The 19,951-nt window shown below is 48.5% G+C and overlaps 1 protein-coding gene across 4 annotated transcripts; it reads left to right on the top strand.

The window, feature by feature from the left end:
* Positions 1-4,393: 4,393 nt before the first annotated feature.
* Positions 4,394-16,219, top strand: TMEM39B (transmembrane protein 39B). 4 transcript variants are annotated; one of them, XM_037882064.2, is made up of 9 exons: positions 4,394-4,819; positions 6,418-6,538; positions 9,516-9,735; positions 10,790-10,873; positions 12,065-12,219; positions 12,852-13,188; positions 14,457-14,644; positions 15,176-15,296; positions 15,819-16,219. In XM_037882064.2, exons 1-9 carry the CDS (start codon positions 4,816-4,818, stop codon positions 16,053-16,055), a joined length of 1,467 nt encoding a protein of 488 aa, XP_037737992.1. In that variant the 5' UTR covers positions 4,394-4,815; the 3' UTR covers positions 16,056-16,219. The 4 variants fall into 4 exon arrangements, with proteins under 4 accessions (XP_037737992.1, XP_037737991.1, XP_007067625.1 ...); XM_037882063.2 differs by having other exon boundaries at positions 4,678-4,819; positions 6,335-6,538; XM_007067563.4 differs by having other exon boundaries at positions 4,785-4,899; positions 6,335-6,538.
* Positions 16,220-19,951: the final 3,732 nt, after the last annotated feature.

The following is a 19,951-nucleotide window of genomic DNA, read 5'->3' on the forward strand; positions in this document are numbered from 1 at the left end:
GCTTTCTGGATTCAGATAGAATTATGATCCCCTGCTATATATGCAAGGTTTTGAGGCCAGCTTGGTTTTTAAGAGTAAGGTTGGGCTCTTATTTGACCACGAAAGCAAATGAGGTTTCTATTTAATACAGAATGTGTGCCATCTGTTTTACAGCAGAGCCAAGGATAGTTGATAATTATAAGGGCAACTCTTCCCTTCCTTACCCCTTCCCTTCTTGAACAGTAATACGCTAACTCACGCCCCTGCTTTTCAAAAGAACAAATGGGCATGGGATGATCTGTAAGGTGTTGAGCAGGAATCTGGGAGTGGTATCAGGAGAGGTGAGAGACACCAGCTGGGGCACCTTCCTCCCTGGGCCTCTGAACATTGAGTACCTATTAAGAATTGAAATACCTTGGTTGGGGGATACAGGCAAGAAGAGGAAGTAAGACTTCTGTAAGCTGTTTGGAGAAGGGGGACAGTCGTTTAATACCTTACTCTGTCTTGAGGGAGAGCTGGTTTCAGGGCATAAATCTTGGTAAGACTTGAGCTTCTGACATTTCGCTGATATGTTGTTTAGACTGTAGGCTTACAAAGGCAGAGACCATCTCTTTAATGTGGCTGTAGGGTGGCCAAAATCAAAGGTCTCATAGTTCTGAATATAAATACTATCCCTTTTCTCCCTCCTGACACACACACCAGTAATGGAGTTTGCTGCTAACTTTGCTATTCTGACCAACCCCTTGAAACCTTCCAGTACTACAGCTTGTTAGTGTCTGCTCCTATCTCAAAATGCTCCATTTTGCAAAATGAGCCAGTTCTACTACTCAGATTTGGGAAACCACAGAGTAATATGAGTGAGCTGGTTTCTTTCATAATGTGGACAGGAATATTCAATCTCATTAACTAACCTAGCCTGTCTTTCAGAAGGGGTCTCTTTGTATGTATGTAAAGAGGACACTGAAGTCTGCTTCCTCACTTGCTTCAGAACCTGGAGGGGAAGTGGTAACTGTCAGCACTGAAATGGAAAGTATGCCTCTTTCCCAGTTAAGCTGCTAGTTCCATTTCTAGCTTTAGAAGCAAACCCAGTAGGAGGTTTGCTCTAAAAATGCACAGGTTTCTACCTTAAATCTCAATGTTTGATGTGCAGTCAGTAATTGTGACCAGGAATCTTTGCAATTACATATAGAACAGAAATGTTTAATGAGTTAAGAATTGTGCTCTTGTGGATGTCTGAATATTCCTTTTCTGTGCATAGCCGCCATAAAGGAACATTGGAGGCTGGAAAAGCAGATTCCTTTCACCATCTGGTATTGTCTTGTTTAATGAGTTCACTAATTGTATAAACTGTGTTGCCTCCAGCCAGGACATAGCCGATCCTCTGTCGGATTGTGCAGTATCCCATCGTCTGCACTGTAGCATCGGCAACACCCACAAGTTAGGAGCTGAAATTTAAAAAAAAAAATAAAATAAAATAAAGTGAGGGGGGAATTATTGGTAAGACAAAAGTCAAAATGAATCAAGGCAAATCTTAGTTTCATTATTGCATAGGTAGGAGCTCGGTTACTTAGCAAGCCTAGTCAGGCTAATATTCAGCAATATGTTAACCATATGATTAACATAAGTTTATAGTTATTCCCTGTAGATAAAGGCCTTGACTGTGAATTTCCTTGCTTTCAAATGTGAGATTAAGTTTATCCTCCTGCAATTACTACTCTTGCCTGAAGCCATAATTCATGGAGTCTCTATCCAGTCCAGTGCTAGGTGGGATGGGGATCCGGGATGTAGAGAACAGAAGCCATGGTACAGAGAACAGACTACTGCATTTCCTTCCAGGTGGTACACCTGAACATTTGACACATGTTTGAAATGCTTATAATTTAATTACTGGTGCAATGAAATCTATCACAAGTTGAATGTCAGAAATAGTCTCAGACTATAGAGGAATGCAGCGTGACAGGGAGAGATTTTAAGAGATCAGAAAGCTGAGTGATGTGAGGCCAAAAGGGTGCTGTGGAGGTGAATGGGGTAAGAGTCCTCAAAAATATAGAGAGATTTTAAGTTATTGTATCTGGAAGAGCTTTGCAGAGATTCAGACTGAATGTATTATGTAGGCAGTTTGTCTTGTTTTAATCTCATTCTAATAAATTTTTAATTAGACTGGTCGGACGTTAGACTGTTGAGAATTTCACACAAATAGTCCTGGAGAGGCTCCTCATTCTTCAGAAATCCATGTACCTTTTAAGGTACAGTTTGGACAGGAGCTAGTCAAATCTGCATTGTCCTTTCCTGTTCCATACGAGTAGAAATGGTCAAAACTTTACTGCATTTCTGTCCATTAGATGGATTTAATCAGCTGGCTAGCTTTTTGGTTTTTATGAGCATGCTGTTGTTTTAATTAGCTACAGATTAGTGTTAGAGGGAAGTTGTATACTGGGGAGTTTCAAGTTATTAGAATAGTCTAATAACACAGAGCAGGAGAGGAGGCTCAAGTCTCCCCAACCATGTTTGTCGGAGCATCAGCATTTTCTGTTCTCCCTCTACAGTAAGTGAGAGTCCTAGATTACAGACAGCTCACTGCTGGTGTCATGAGTTGCACTCAACTATGGGGATTAATCTGTGCCCCATAGTCTTCGAGCACAGGGAAGGGTGCATGCTTAGGGGGGTAGGAACTGGGGCAGATTTCGGCTTTGGATCACAGATGCTTGAAAGACCAAAATGCTATTTCTGGGAGGCAGCTGAACCTGCTGTGGTACTACTGGAAGGGTGATCTTTTGAGAGATTTCTAAGCGTAAGTGTTGGGGATTAGTAATGAAGAGAAAGTAAGGTAACTGCCAGGGTTCTGTTGAGGATTTGTCCCAAAATTCTCTCCTTTCACATTTATTTACACTTAAAGTGCAGTTTTACCTGTTACAAGTGGCACTAAATGTACCTTATCTCCCCAATCACTTGGATGTTGTTTTAGGCTGGAGCTCCTTGGCCACCACTTGCAGATGAAAGGTTGCAGCCAGCATTCCATTAGAAGTCCTGTTTTCAGATTGCCTAGAAAAAAATATTAACCATTATTTCTCTAATCATTGGACGACTTTCTAGCCACAGTCGACTCTTCCCAGCCTGGATTGAAATTGCAGTAATGTTAGAGTTAAAGGGCCATTAAACTGCACCTTTTGTGTCATTTTGACATGGACTGTTGGATTCCCCCTAGCTCTGAAATGGCCTGTTTTTATTTGTAACTTTACAACCAAGGCTACTATCTAGTGCACCCCCCTCAAAAATAAAAAAATTCTGTATGCAGCACTCAGTAACTTTTTACATCCCCTGTTCCATCAGTTTACAGCCGCCTTACATATACAGCTTGTACACCCCTGGGAAGAGTGAAACAGTTTAATATAAATCCTGCAGCAACATCGTATGGAATTCTTCAAGCCCAGTAGGGACTTCTGCCTGACCACAACTGGTGAAGGCTCTGACTGAGTTCCCAGGTGTAATTTGTAATAAAATTTTAGGGGGTTCCAGGAACCAGAAGCCCAATGTTAGAGATCAGCTATATACATTACCATGTCTCTACTATATATGCTTTGTAGAAGATAAACAAGGGTCTGTATGGTAGGTATGCCCCTCTTCTGGGTTTCTCAGTGAAGTGTTTAAAAAAACAAACAAAAAAAAACCTAGATTGTAAATACCTATATATCTATCCCTGAAGGGGGAAAATGCAGCCTGTTTTATAAAAACTATATTTACAGTAAAATTATCCCTACATTCATCTTTCCTATCCTCTGCTGGTTTTTTTAGGTGCTATTTGAGCACCTTACAGCAGGGGTTCTCAAATGGGGTCCTGACGCCTCAGCCTCCATCCCAAACCCTGCTTTGTATCCAGCATTAAAAATGCTGTTAAATATATAAAAAAGTTTTTAATGTATAAGGGGGGGGTTGCACTCAGAGGCTTGCTATGTGAAAGGGGTCACCGGTACAACAGTTTGAGAACTACTGCCTTATACCATTCCCGGCTGTTTTCCACTCCCAATTTTGTGCTGTACCCCTCCTCTTTCCTCTCAAATGAAAGATCCAACAAAAAAAGGGACAGGGTGCTTTATAACACGTTTTCCTAGCCTCAGTCCTCATGTATGATGTGGTTATTTAGTATAAATGAGAGGGCAGTAGGAGGCCAGATCAAAAATTCCCTGCCTCAAGGGCAGCATGGAGGCAGGATCTAGGGTCAGAGCCAGAAATAAATACAAAGCAGATGCCACCACGATGTAGCTGCGGGAAGGAGATGCAGCCTCTGGCTGTCTGACACCTCACCGACTCAGGTCCACATACAAATTGGGTCAAAATGTACATGCCACTGACTTGAGGCAGTGTGGCCTAGTGGGTACAGCTGAAATGCCTCGGTTCTGTGGGCGAGCAGGGGCAAAGGAGTGGCTGGACATTGTGGCGGAGGGGGGCTAGGGAACCCAGGACTCCGGGGCGGGGAGTAGGGTCTAGGGGCTACAGCAGGGGGAATAGGGGACAGAGAGCCCGCACCGCCTGGGTTCTCTCTAGCTCTGCCCCTGACGCCTTCTCTGCGCTGAGGAAGCCGCTGCCGTACTCCGTGCCTCAGTTTCCCCCTCCGCGCGGTGGCCCGGCGGCGAGGCGATTCGAACACGTGGAGCGCCGCGCTCTGCGGAGCCCGCTCCTCCGCCCTCCCCGGCGGGGCTGTGCCGCTTTAAGGGGCGGGGCCCGCTCGCGCGCTGAGGAAGTTTGGCCGCTCCTGGCCGCCGTCTCTCCCCTGGCGGCCCCGCCCGCCATATTGTCCCCGCCGCCGCCGCAGGCCGACCTACTGCAGCCGGAGCGGCGATGGGTGAGGGGGTGGGAGCGGCTCGGGCCGGGCCGCCCCGCCGCGCGGGCTCGGAGCCCCGGGCTAGCGACACCCGCCCCTCGGTGTGAGGGGGAGGGGAGGGTGGTTCGCACAGGGGTCGGGCTGCAGATCCGGAGCCCCAGAGACCCGCCCCCTCCCCCCGAGGAGTCCCCGGGCCCGTCCTGAACCTCCAGTGGCCCCCCGGGGGGGGCGCCTGCTCTGCACCCCCCCCCCCGCGGCCCTTTCTGCGCATCACCGCTTGGCCGACCTCCCCCACCCCCCGTGCACGCGCCGCCCCATCGATCTCCCCGGTGCCCCCCCCCCCCGCCTGCGTGCCCCACACACCCTCCTCTCCGCCGCGCCCTGCCCCCGTACAACCCCCGGGGCCCGGCACCCCCCACCCCCCTCGGCGGCGCCCCACTTCAGCAGGGCCCTTCTGCTGCAGCAGCGTCGGGCCTGGGCTCTTTCGTGCTGGCGGGGGGGGGGGGGGAGCTCTTTTTAAGTTGTTGTTTTTTCTCACCTGGGAGGTGTTTCCTGTGTGTCTTGTCTGCTATCCAGCGTAGCCGTCCCTAGTTTGCTGGCGGGTAGTTAGAGGGAGCCCTCACACCTTAATTCATTAACAGGCAGCAGGCTTAAAACACACAAAAGGGAAGTTTCAGAGCAGCGGCCGTGTTAGTCTGTATCTGCAAAATGAACGGGAGGACTTGTGGCACCTTCGAGACTAACTAATTTATTTGAGCCTAAGCTTTCGTGAGCTGCAGCTCACTTCATCGGAAGTGTTTCTTCACACACCCCGCAGGCAGCCTGTGGATCTCAGAGGATGTTGCGAAGGCCAAGACTATAACAGGGTTCAAAAAGAACTAGATATGTTCCTGGAGGCTAGCTCCACCAATGGCTATTAGCCAGGATGGGCAGGGATGCAAAACCGTGCTCTGAAGTGTCCCCAGCCTCAGTTTTCCAAAAGCTGGGAATGGGGGCCGGGGGATGGATCACCTGATGATTCCCTGTTCTGGTCATTCCCTCTGGGGCACTTGGCTTTGACCACTGTTGGAAGACAGGACGCTGGGCTGGATGGACCATTGGTCTGACCCGTCATGGCTGTGTTTATCTTCTAACTGAGGGGTATGGGTGTTAAGCCTTAACAAAGTTCTAACTGTTAATTGGGATTGAGGTTAAGGAACAATTAAAGACCAATAACACAATAGAGTTTTAAGCAGTCAAGGCTCACAAAAAAACACCCTCCCCTTTTAATGGCTCAAGGTGGGTCCAGTAGTATCTTTTATTGGACCACCTACTTCTGTTGGTGAAAGAGACAAGCTTTCAAGCAACCCCGAGCTCTTCTTCAGGTCTTTGAGGATCTGGGCCCCTGTACCTACATTGCCTCATCTGTAAAATAGGGATAACACTATAGGGGTGCTGTGAAGTTAGTCTTTGATGCTTTGAGACGCTAGAGGAGTATGAAAGTTACCTACCTACTCTGCTCAAAATCCATGTGTGTTATAAATCTTTCCTTTTCAGTTTTAAGGACTGAAGAAATAGTCAAACAGTGAGCAGCAGTCAACCTCTCAGGGCAGTCTCCATACCCTTTGTTGTTATGGCAGGGGGAAGGCGGGGCCCTAACCGAACGTCCTACTGCCGAAATCCTCTTTGTGAAACTGGGGCTACTGGGGGTTCTGGACATTCCACAAGTTCATCGGTCACTGGTGTGCGCTCACGTACCAGGTAAATGTGCATCCCCTTTATTCCCTTATGTGCTGTGACAGTTCTTCCTCTGTGAAACACGTAGTTTGACAATGAGGCTGGTTCATGTTTTTCCATCCCTTACCCTGGCCATTTTGTCAGTGATTTGGTAACTTTTTTGTTGGTATGCTGATGTCGGGTTGCAGTAGTCTCGCTGATCCATGACAACTTCCCTGGCATATGTTTTTGTCATTAAAGCAAAGAATGGAGATTGGGAAATGTGGGTTCTGATACACCCCAGGACTGCCAAGTGCATGTGATGCTTACTTACCCGAGAGGAGTGTTCTAAAGGACTTTGAGATTCTGCAGGGTGGGGTGCTATAGACAAAGTTTTGGCTCCAGAGTTCTGCTTGGTGGATCAACCATATCCAGCAGCGTATGGCAGCAGTTGGTTAGTGCAGACAGATGCAGTCTGCTTTTCTTTCCCAAATCCTACACTGGTTGAATGGTAGCAGCTCAGCCTTGGATTATATGCTTTCACTTTCAATCTGACTTCTGTGGGGAAAGCACAGAGGTTTAGGGAAGGAGAGGGGAAGTGGTGCCAAGTGAGAAATTGAGGGAAATCAGCACTTGGATACCCATGTGATGAGCTCTTCATAAATACCTTGAATAGAACATCCTTGACGCTGCAGGTGAATATCCCTTAACATACTCCCTGATTGTGGTCATACTCCCTGATTGAGGTGTTTCTTTAGTATTACTCATTTACATAGCAGTTCGTCCCAAGGGGTCCAAGCACCTTATCATCCATATACATACAGCAGTCTTGACGTGCATGCGGCCTCCTTGGAGATAGAGGGCAAGCCCCTGTGATGAGCAGGGGAAAGGCTTGGCAGGGTAAGAATCTTACTCTATAAAGAATGCCATTAGATCTTTAGTGTTTGCACAGAGCCTGTGAGGTCTCTGTCTTCTGGACATCTATATTACAGAAGCTCTGTTTCCAGCAGGAGATCCAAAGGCTGAAGGGCTTAATCAATCCTGTGAGTTTTGGGGCTTCAGAGATTTCAGAGCTCATGCTGCGAATGCTAAGTTATCCCTTCAGTGACACATCTGAGCCTCTGCGTACGTCTGCACTGCAATCCGAGGTGTGACTGCTGCATGTGTCAACACACCTGAGCTAATTTTGATCTAACTAGCTCCAGTAACAATCGCAGTAAGGCCACAGCAGAACCAGTTACCCCTGAGTACCTACCCCAGGTCCAGTGTGGCGCAGTACAGCCTGGGCTGCCCCCCAAATTGCCGTAATTTCATTGCGATTGTTTGAGCTGGCAGGATCAAAGTTAGTACGGCACGGTCACGGGGTCTCAGACTCGGCGCTCTGGCATGCTCTGAGTGAAGTCAGACAGGACTCTAGTGCAGCGTCTCCCCCTCAGGACACACTCTCACCAGGGCAAACCTCCTTGGCTTCAGCGCCTCCTGGGTCTGACCTTGGAGCGTTCAGCACCCCTGTTCACAACATGAGCTCCCCACAGTGAACCCAGCTGGATGGGACAGCTGGGGAAACCTTACATGCCGTCCCAAAGAGGCCATGCACCCCACCTCCGCAGTCAGCAGTGACTCTCAGCCAGCGAGGTGAAACAGAAGGGTTTATTAGTCATCGGAAACACAGTGTAGAACATACCTTGTTAGCACAGTAAGGAGGAACATTCGGCAAAGTCCCTTGTAGGGGGGATCCAGAGCACAGGGCCCCCGGTTCCCCCCAGTCCCAAACCAGGGGATTGACCAGCATGCAGCAGCCAAGCCTCAGTCACCCCCAGCTGTCCCACCTCCATGCTTTGTCTCTCCTCTGAGCAAAGAGGTCACCTGGTGTCCACCTCTCTTTGTTCTCCAGCACCTTTGACTGGCTCCTTGCGGAGGACAGGCTCTGGCCATCAGTTGCAGGTGTCAGCCATTCTGTGTGCCCAGGCAGCCAGTTGGCAGTCACACCTGCCCTCTAGGGGTCTCTGCAAGAACAACACAGCCTTATCCCATCACCTAGAAACTTGAGTAATACATAGGGGAAACTGAGGTGCGCACACAGTATTCAGAGAAAACATGAAGGACATTCCCATTTCGTCACGGTCACACCTCTGATTGCACTGTAGACATACCTTTTGTTTAAGGCTTTCAGCCTTCACAGTCTTATATTTTTTAACAGCTTGGATTGAGCCCTCTTGTTTCCATTCACTTGATTGGAAGCTTTTCTGCTGTCACTATAGCTGTGACTTTTATGGTTCTGTGTTGGGATTTTTAATGGGAGTTTGGCATCTAATGCTCTGAAGCCCCTTTGGAAATCCAAGACCTAATTACTGAGTGTTGTTGCTTAGGAATCATTCACTGGATGCACCTTGCTTGACTTGCATTTATACCCTTCTCTTTGAGTAAATGGTTGGCAGCTGGAATTGCTCATGTACACAGGAATACAAACCTGTGACTAAACCTCATGGTTCCTCTGTGGCTTTAAATAGGCTTTGGGAGAATAAGAAATCTCACAATTTATTTTATTTACTTGGATTTTATGGCACCAAATCTTTTGTGCATACACTTTACACCACGTAAATAGCAGTGGGAGGCAGAAACACTTGTAACTAGCTTAAAAGGCCACTCGGTGTCCCTGCTGGGCTGCACGCGTAGGAGCTCTGCTCTCAGACCTTGCTCAACGTGGGGGATCCCAAATATAGTTCTTGCTGTACAAACCAAGTGCCATGCCTATATCAGGCAAAACGGTACTGGCACATCCCGAGCATGCAGTGTTACTTCTGTACATCGTCTCGTATCCACATGCAACAGATGTCTTTTAAGCATTGGCTCTACCAGTTCATTGCAGCCTCTGGGTGTGGCATTCAGCTTGGGCTCCTCACTTAGCATAAACCCATCCATCCTCTGCAGTCTGAGTGTGTGGGCTGCGGGTGGGCATTAGGCTGAGGAAAAAAAACCCATCTCAGGGGAGTAACTGGTGGGTTTTGGTTTATCTTGGTAGGAGCGGTTCAGGTACAGGCCTCTCCAGCCCTCCTCTGGCAACCCAGACAGTGGTTCCCCTCCGGCACTGTAAGATCCCAGAGCTGCCTGTGGAGAGGAGTGTCTTGTTTGAACTTCAGCTCTTCTTCTGCCATCTCATTGCTCTATTTGTCCACTACATCAATATCTACAAAACCGTGTGGTGGTACCCACCCTCCCACCCTCCGTCACACACATCACTGGTAGGTATCTGGGTATGTGCTGCTGTCCTCCTTTTAGATCCCTGCCCCCAGTGTACCTCCACTCTCACTCCCATGTGCATGGCTGCTCTCTCCAGATTGCTGAGCACCCAAAACCCATTCCCTCCCCAACAGATATCCCCGTCCCTCCTGCTCTTTTACAGCATCTGGGTAGATGCTCTGTTAGGACAGCACTTCCGTCTAAGAGCCAGCACCCAATGTAGCCCAGCTCTTGCGACAGTGGGATTTTTATAGTGCTGGGCAAAATAGCCCACCTTCCCAGCATCCTGCCACTGTAGGGAGTAGAGGGGTATGTGTTGATTCACTGAGCAGTGATATAACAAGCATTGAAGGGGAAAAAATTGTATTTAAATTGAACACACAGACCCCCTGGCTCCCACCAGCTCTTACGTTGAATTTATCTGTAATGTTAAGAATCATGAGATCTGGGATTCCATCCCAATGCAGAGTTCCCTTCTTGGAATAGAGTTGATCCTCTTAAATTTAATCCTTGGTGGAGTGGGGAGAAAGCGAGCAGCATACAGGAGAGGCGATGAGCAGAGGTGGGGATCCAACGTTTTAAGAGAAGCCTCTTTCATGACTGGAACAAGCCGTGGCTCCATCTGGCTGATGTTGTTCTGGGCTGAGGTGTAGAGCTCTCCCATGGCTTCAGATGCATCACGCAGGGAATTCTGCACTGTGGCCAGTGCCTGCCTTCGCCCATAATACAAAAGCACGGCTTATTGCTGCTCTAGGTCCCAGCAGGCCCGGCTCCGTCTTTATTTGAGTAGCCTGGCTACACTGCATCCTAGGACTTGGTCTCTATAGGGTTCACCTTTTTGTTAAAGACTGAATGGCTATAATCAGCTCCACTTCATGCAAACTAGATATGGCTCTGAGGCCCCAGGTAAATTGTCAAGTGACTTTAATTTGGGCAAAGTTTGGACATCCTGGCACTGTGCACACTTGGCATTCTCCTGATAGTCCAGGAGAAGAGAGGTAGGAGTGGCTCTGCTGCCTGGAGCAAAATGGAAGAGTTTCCTTTTTGTCATTGCAGAACTTTCATCTCATTGACTTCAACGTGCTGACAGTGACGACAATCGTCTTAGCGCGCAGGCTGATCGGTGCCATCGTGAAGGAGGTAAAGCTGCAGGCCAAACTCAGAACTATTCTCTCCTTCCCAACCTTCTCTGACTAGCATCTGTGTTTGCCTTTCTGTATCGTGGGTGCATTAGGTAAAAGAATGCAGAGAAGTGAGTTTCAACTCAATAGAGAGCCTTATCAAGCCAAAACACCAGCCTCATTAGTTGTGTGCACTAGCTGTTATTGCTGAAGTGACATCAGTAAAGCAACAGTTTCTGTAGGACCTGCATAATAGTGGCTACAGAGAGATCTGCAGGTACTCTAAGTGCTTAGAGTGCTGTATGTTTTCAAAGGGCTATGCTGACATGAACTGAGTATAGAAGATTCTTAGAATGGAATGATAAATTTAAAAGAAAAAACTAGAGGATAGCAGGTACATGGCAGCTTAAACATAGGGTGAAGTTTGGACATTCTGGAAGCTGAATGTAAAATTGAGTGTCCCTTTTAAACTTCAGCCTTTTCCCTACCCTGTTCTGAAGGGTTTTGAACTGACTGCAACATAAAACCTAGACGTGGTTTCCTACTGGCAAACTGATTTACAGAGATGTCGCCATCCATTACTCATATGAGTTTCACTGTATTTATGTATATTTGATGGTTACTGAATTCCTAGCATTTCAGTCTGTAGTGGGTTTGCTTTATCCTTTCCTAAAGAATGACGTATGGCTCCTTTCACCTTCCCTTCCCCTTTAGTTACTCCAGCTTCCTGCAGAGAGGAAGCTGAATAACCTAACCGTTTATATTTGTGGATGGATTTGGCTCACTTCAGAGGCTTGCTGCGGTACATTGGATTCTGGAGTTTTTTCTTCTCATTTTGTTCAGGAAAGTAATCTGCTCCTTGCTTGAGCAGCCTTCGAGGCTGCAGGCAGGTGACCCTCCAGGACTAGACAAGACACAAGAGGAGCTCGCCGCTCCCCCAGCGGAACAGGAAGTGTATATTAAATCTGTGCCCAAGGTTCAGCTTCTTGATCTTGGAGAGTCCAGATGCAGATTCTGATCTAAGTCAGGCCTCTCTCCTCCGGCTGCAGTCACATGGCACCTGGAGGTCACTCCGCCTCCACTACTGTGTGGTGCTGGCTTACTGGGACCGAGTAGAACTCGTTCACTAGTTACGCTGCTAGTTTCTCCTGTTGGCTTTCCAGAAGGAGATAAGTTGTCTGACTCCTGCCCTGCTCATTCTCCTCTGCAGGCTTCACAAAGCGGCAAAGTCTCCCTACCACGCTCCATTTTCCTTGTGATTACTCGGTTTGCAGTCCTCACTGGGACAGGCTGGAGCCTGTGCCGGTCAATAATTCACCTCTTCAGAACCTACTCGTTCCTCAATCTCTTGTTCCTGTGTTACCCGTAAGTACCTCTCTTCTCCCGTCTGGGTTTAGATGATGAATTTCTAAAGCTGCCTGTCCAATCAAAGTCTGTTGTTACAATGCCATATGGGGCAAGATGTGGCTTGAAAGTAAATGAGCACTTGACTTGCAACAGAGCTTAACCTTTCACTCTCTTGGTAGATCATAAAGACTATATTAGGTTAGATCTCTTGGGGGCTGGGTACGTGTCTTTCCCATTCTACTTGAATGACCTGCCCGGTGAAGGAGTTAACCACAGTTTGCAAATTGCCCAGGGTTTCATAAAAAGACTGTCCACTTTGAGACGTCTCATGCCTTAATTATGAGCAAACAGTATTAATATTGGCCGGCCACCTTTGGCCATGCACATCCAAAACCTACAGTGCATATTAGGTGGACCTGATTGTGTTGTGTCTCTAGCTTCCATTAGCTATGTGGACAATGTCATGTGGCTGTATCCCTCTAGCTCTCCCATTCTAGAATCTGTGTGGGAAGTGGCTCTCGTGATCAAACACCCTTCACAAGGGGATGTTGGGTGCTAACGCATCTTCAGTATCATGGGAATGGCAGTCAGACTCGGGGGGGAACTGGGGGTGATGATGTTACAGCCTTCCTGCCCATGTGCTTTTCCAGGTTCGGCATGTACATTCCTTTTCTCCAGCTGAACTGTGACTTTCGGAAGACGGCCCTCTTCTCCCAAGTGGCTAACATTGGCCCCCGAGAGACAGGGGACGTGAACTCCAGGAGTAAAGACTATCTAACAGTTTTAAAGGAGACCTGGAAGCAGCATACCAGGCAAATGTATGGCATGGAGGCCATGCCCACCCATGCGTGCTGCCTCTCTCCAGACCTGATCCGCAATGAGGTGGAGTATTTGAAGATGGACTTTAACTGGAGGATGAAAGAGGTGCTGGTGAGCTCCATGCTCAGTGCCTATTATGTGGCCTTTGTGCCTGTCTGGTTTGTGAAGGTGAGTGCCAATGCACCCTTATGTGCTCACTGCTCTAGCATGTGCTTCGTGTAATTCCTCCCACTCATGGGACAAGCAAGGCAGTTTTGTTTGAGTCACTAGCAAAATCGGACGCTGGCCCGGTACGGCTGCGATATGGTTAGTTCTCACCCGATGTATGGAAAGTGGGTACAGTAAGTCTAAGGGCTGGTCTACACACACATTCCTCAGAGACTCCTGTGTGGACAAACTTAAATCAATTTACACCTGGCTTATATGGATTTGCTTAATTCCGAATTGTCCTGTGATGTCGTTAGTTTTGTGGAGTAAAAGGGGTCTGAATGTTGAGACGCTTGAAAGAAATAGAAAAGTGTAAATTTAACTCTGTAATACAATACAGAATCCTACTGTGTGTTTCAGCCACTGAACTCTCTGATTACCTTGAGTTACACAGACTTCTGTATTCCTGTCATCCATGGCAAAGCGTCATATGCTTGTTCCATCCGTTGGGGTGAAACTCTTTTCCCCCTTGGAGTTACAAAATTTCTTCTTTGGTTATGGCCAAGCCAACTTTTCATGAACTGTAATGTCTAGTTGGGACACATTCAAGACAAGAGTAAGACTGATTTTCTTTTCTTTCCTACCTCTCTTTAGGGAGGGGGTGAATTGTAATAGAGGGGACTCTCCCCCATCTATTTTATTGGATTTTCACAGTAAGTTGTACTGTACAGCAAATATATTTGGATGAGTATAAAACGAGACTAGAGACTTCAGGGACCTATTGTAATCTGCCATGCCTCTGGCTTCGTGGCTGTCACTTTTGCAAGCCATGGGAATAGAACTCAAAGCCACCTGCTCTAAGAGTGCAGGCCCCCTACCGTTTGAGCTAAAGCAGAATCATTGTTTGCTTCTAGCAGTATGGGGTCTATGAGCAGTAGTGATTCTCCCAGTGGCATCGAGACAGAGTATTGCAGCATAAGTGTCAGTTGTGGAATTCACGCTCACTCACTGTCCCCCTCGTACGCAGAAGAGTGACTGTTGCCCGAATAGGACTCCTTCTCCCAGCTGGTCGTAGATTTTTGCATCTTGAAGTGTTCTCTTGGTTGGCCAATTACTGCTGAATGCAGGGCTGGTACAGCTGCTGCCCTGCTCTGCCTTTGATTTCTCAAGCAGGAATAATTGCTGCTGTGAAAAGGCACCGGTTCGCTTGAGTGCCTCGCGTTCGGACTCTGTTTTGTTGGGTCAGGGTGTCCTAATGCATTTTTACACTGTATTCCTGCCCCCCACAGAACACTCAGTACTATGACAAACGGTGGTCGTGTGAGCTGTTCCTGCTGGTGTCCATCAGTACGTCTGTGATTCTGATGCAGCATCTCTTGCCTGCCCGCTACTGCGACCTCCTCCACAAAGCTGCAGCACACCTGGGCTGCTGGCAGAAGGTCGATCCTGCCCTATGCTCCAATGTGCTACAGCATCAGTAAGGACCTCTCCCACTGGCTAGCACTGGTTTGTTCTCTCTTGTATGCTGGCTCTTGTCATGCTGGGGTGGGGAACTAATCTGCCAGGCTGCTATTCACCCTTGGGGAGAGATCTCTCTCTCGGTTCAGCAACAGGAAAAATGAAACCAGAGTTGCTCCGTGTGGCTGCTAATCAGCCTAATGCTGTATGGGCATGATCTGTCCCATCCACTACCGAACGCAGCGAGCAAACCTCTGGTTTGTTGGTGAGCAGTGACAATGGCTATTAAACACTTAGTTGTAGAGCTCGACAAGCCAAATTCTGTCCTCGCAAATAACCGCAACTTTACGTCTTAGCAAATAGTTAGAAGAGAGCTTAGTGACACTCAGGGATTAGGACTGTCAATGGCTGCATTGGTGCAGCCCTCCCAGCTAATGGGGGAATGCCATTAACCCCCCTGCAGAAGCTCTGTTCAGAGCCGCAGCCAGCTGCCATGTGACTGATTTTGTCATTCTGTAGGTGGGACTAAGGGAGTTGGTTTCTCTTGCAGGTGGACAGAAGAATGCATGTGGCCACAGGGGGTGCTGGTGAAACACAGCAAGAACGTGTACAAAGCTGTGGGCCATTACAATGTGGCTGTGCCATCCGATGTGTCTCACTTCCGCTTTCATGTAAGCCGGCGTTGTTCCTCCTTTATTATTAGAATTATTTGTAGCACCATAGCGCCTAGACAGGATCAGGGCCCCATTGCCTGGGGCACTGCACAGACATATAGGCAGCCCTTGCCCCAAAGAACTTACAGTCTAAATAAATGAGAGACACAAAGTTGGAAGGCCAGCAGGCACCGAGTGGTGAAGTGACTTCCTCACGATCACACAGCAGGGCAGTGATAGAGCCAGGAATAGCCCCTGGTATGAGTCTTACTCCTGTGCTTCCTCTCTCCCTGTCCCAAGCCTCTCCCGAGCACTAACAATGGGGGAGCTTTCTGAGAAGGACCTCTGTGCACTTGTTCTGGGGATCAGAGCACCGAAGGTCTTTTCATTTGTGAGCAAGAAGGGAACGTGCTGCTAGGTGTCCAGAAGTGAAATCTTAGTGCATTTGCTCATGGAGCATTCATTCCTGCTGTGTCCCGTATTTCCTGTGGAGCGTCTGACTCCCGTGCAGCACCTTACCCTGGGCTCTTTATCCTCCAGTTCTTTTTCAGCAAACCGCTGAGGATCTTGAACATTTTAATTCTGCTGGAAGGAGCTGTCATCTTCTACCAGCTCTACTCACTGATCTCGTCAGAGAAGTGGCACCAGACCATCTCGCTGGCTCTCATCCTCTTCAGCAATTATTACGCCTTCTTTAAGCTGCTGCGTGACCGGCTGGTACTGGGAAAAGCTTACTCATACTCTGCCAGCAGAGACTCAGAGCAGAAGTTCAATTAAATCGCACTGCTGCTCAGCTTGTATTACAAAAAAAAACCTTAAAAAACAAACAAACAAACAAAAAAACCACAAACAACCTCAGAGCTTTGTATTTTTGTTACCACTGCTTTTTTCTTTGATAACTGATGTAATTAAAAGGAAAAAACATATTTTTGTACTCCCAACAGCTGTTTGTGTGTTTATTTAGCCACATCAAACAATAAGCCTTCCACATCCTATCTTTACTTAAAGGGCATCTCCACGTTAACAAATGACTCTGAACCTCCATTCTTGACAGGTGCAAATGTTGTTTAGTGTGGGGGAAGAGGATGTTGGGAGGGGTCTGCCTGTGGAGTTGGGGAGGAATGAATAGATCAGTGTGGTCATGTTTAAAAGCTGCTTGTTGGTTGGGAGCAGTCAAGCCAAAGGCCCTGTCTGCAGGAGGAGTTTGTACTGACTCGGTGAAAGTGGCATGGCCCTTTGTGTGGACACGTGGTTTGAGTGCCTTCCTGTGATTTAGCTTAAATCAAAATAAATGCTCACAAAAGGGGGTCGTGCCACTTTAACTTCATCTATTTGGAACCAGATGATTTGGATCAGTGAAATTTCTTCTCTCTTAGGCCTTGACTACACCATTTGGTTTAAAAATCATATTTAAAAACCAACAAAACCTGCTTTCTTTCACTCTAACTGGCACTCCCTGAGATGATTAGAGCAAGGCTTTGTTTACCCTACAGACGTCTTCTGGTGTAGCTGTGATGGTCAGGAGCATGAAGAGAAGTGATCCCTGACCGACAGAGCTGGGCTGGCAGAAGCCCCTAGTGTAGACACAGCTAGATTGGCAAAACTGCTGTTACATAGATGGCTTGTTTTGCTTGGGGGTATGTGCGGTTTTACTACTGTGGTACAAAGTGCAGCTTTGCTCGTGTTGCTGCGGCCACATGGAGTGCTTTGCTACTGTTGCAAAGCGGTAAAGCAGTCCTTGCGTAGACACAGCCTTACGGGGAATTAACCCTCTACTTTTCCTGTCTCCCTCTGGGGCTGGGTTTACACTGCATACAAATAGCCTGGCCAGATTTACTCTGTGGGTCTTATGCACATGGCAGCCCTGTGCTCGGGGAGTTTCTGGGGCCACAGCTTCTGCAGTGGGAGGGTTGCAAACACTGCATTCTAAGCCAAAAACTCTGGTATTTTACCAAATGGAAATATTTGGGGTTGTCTTTTTTTTATCCTGTTTTATATTAAACGACCTGACGCTGGCCCTCTGAAAGGAGAGTGGCTTGTGCGGTGGGGAAGTTCTATAAAGGTCCAAAGGCTTTGAACACAAAGAACTGGTGGATCTAACTCCAGTACCTGCTGGGCTATACCTGTATTTCTAACTGGCTCATTGCTGTGAGTTTACAGTGTGTGATTCACGCTTCTCAACTTCCTATGTTTGTGCTGGAGCCAGGACAGCTGGTGGGGATGTTGTTTTCAATTAATGCCTACTTATGTTTTTGCAGCAGGATAAGTTATTGATTAAAGACATTTTGTAAGTACCCATGATCTGGGGTAATCAGTCATTCAAGCAACTTTCCTACTGTTTGGCAATTTCTAAAAAATAAATCTCTAAACATCTGCCTTTAAAGTATTCTTTGCAAGGCAAACCATGTGGAAGTGACGACTGGTGTAAACTAAGCTTTGAAACTGCTTCCCCCCCCAGCTCCAGTCATTTCCTAGTGACCTACAATGGAAAAATAAATTGCACTTGTCCTTTCTTTTTTTTTTTAAAACCAAGTGTCCCCCTCTCCCTCTAGCTTCCTTCATTTATTTTATTTCCCTGCCCTAGAAATTCAGGTCGTGCCTAGGCTGGAGTCTTTTGTGGTGTTGGAGACCTAGTGCAACGAATGACATCACAAAAGTAAAATCGGAGTAAAAAGGCAGGGGACAGATGGTTGCTGGTGGCAGCTGTTTGTTTAGCTGCAGTGGCCGGTACTTTAGTGAAGGGAAAACAACCCTGCCCTTTCCATGGAGGGATTCACAGGGCTCCTTGGGAGCTAGAAGTCTTCATGAGAAGACCAGCCTTGACCTTCCTGCTTTGAAAATGAAAAGCAAGCAGCGGTTTTTTTTAAATCCAGGCCTCCTGATCCAGCATCAAGAAGCAAAAAAAGGGCGCAGATCTCATCTTTACAATATTCTTGGCCTCTTACCTATAAAAAGGAGGCCTGAGGCCTGTCCCACACCAGAACAAAAGGCTTTTCCCCGGCTGTGTGCGGCCACTCCAGGCAAAACTTATATAAGTGTCACAACCACCTCCACAGCAGCTGTCTCTGGATGGTGCAGGCCGGGGGAATCTGTAATCCACCCCTTAGTGATCATGAATCTTCAGTGGGACCACTACACCCGAGAGCCCGTTTTCAGAGGACATGATGCATGCTGCACGTCCTGCAGCGTTCAGATTCGGGGTGGGGGAGAAGCTGGAATTCTGGTGGTTTAGTGTGAAAGGGCACGCTGCAACCCAAATCCCTGCTGGGGGGCGTGCCAGCTGCTGGCACTAGTGGGCAGCAGAGAGCCGCTCCTCCCCTAGTCTTTCATCTTTGAGGGGTGATGGCAGGCTGGCATCATTCTGTCAAACCCAGCCAGCTCTTCAGCTCAAGGCTGCAGCTGGCTACAGTCAGGAGCAGGGAAAAGTGATTGGGGCCATGCAAATGGTCTGGAACAAAGTGAGCCAGGGGAACTGGTGTGTAAGGGGGAAGGGGAGACCTCCAGAAAGTCAAACCCGCCGGCGCTGCAGCCTGGAGGAAGCATGGGACAGGGGCTGGCACAGCCCAAGACAAGGCAGGTCTCGTTCAGACATGTCCCTGGAATGGCCGCAGCAGGAGCGCTTACCCTGACGCGTAGGGAGGGAGCCACTGCTGACCCACGTAATGACAGAGATTGCTGCAACTGAAGGCCATGACACCTACCCAGTAATGAGGGCAGGCCCCCATCCCGCATCCCACCCCTGCCAACTGCTCCCAGCAACACTTAGGAATGGGCGCACCGAAACCAAAAGCAAAGAAGAAGGAAACACTGCCTGCTTCCCAGCGTGAAGGCAGATGCATTGCCTTGGCAGACGGGAGGGGAGGGAGTGGCACTACAAGTGCCAAAATGCACGGTGACCCTGGGTTCCTCCCAGTGCTCCACCTGCCTGATCGTTATTTGACGGACATGCGCCCCATAAGGCCGGGTGCATGGCAGCTGTCCCAGAGCTTTTCCAGGCTAATGCCCTGCCTTGTCCCTCATCTGGGGAGGAAACTCCACGTCAGCAGCCAGGCCAGGCAGTCTCAGTGCTGAGACAACACCAGCCCAGCCCAGGTGGGTGGGGATCGCAGAGGGGGAGCAGGGGCTGAAGTGTTGATAGGCGCTTGGTTGGAAAGAAGCTGTAATATACTGGCTGAAAGGGCCCCCCCACCCCAATCGCCTTAGAGCCAATCACTCAACTCTATCCAGCCAGTGGTTAGAGGAACGAGAGGTGCCACAGTGTCCAATGGGCAGGGAGAAGCCGCTAGCAACTAGGGACAGAAAAGGCACTAATCAGGAAAACCCAGGGCTCCGCTGGCTGTAGGATGGCTGGATCACTTCAGCATGTGCAAAGCCGCCCCATTAGCAAAGAGACCCGCTCAAAATGGGCGAGCGAGCGACTAAGAGCCCCTTGGGGCCGGGGCCTGTCTTTGTGGTCTGTGTCTGCCGAGACCCTGACTGGGGCCCTCCCTCGGTGGTACAGGACTGCAAAGCAATAATCCTGCGCCATGGCGGGACGCCCATTACAGGGCCAGGCCTCATACCCAGGAACAAGCAGGGGCGTGACAACCCTGAGCCCGCGCTCCTGAGTGAGAAATGCATGTCATGCTGCACTTTCTGGCCCCTGCAGCCCCTGCCAAGTGCCCAGCTCCTGG

This window comes from Chelonia mydas, chromosome 19 (assembly GCF_015237465.2).
Source record: "Chelonia mydas isolate rCheMyd1 chromosome 19, rCheMyd1.pri.v2, whole genome shotgun sequence".
Classification (NCBI taxonomy): Eukaryota; Metazoa; Chordata; order Testudines; family Cheloniidae; genus Chelonia; species Chelonia mydas.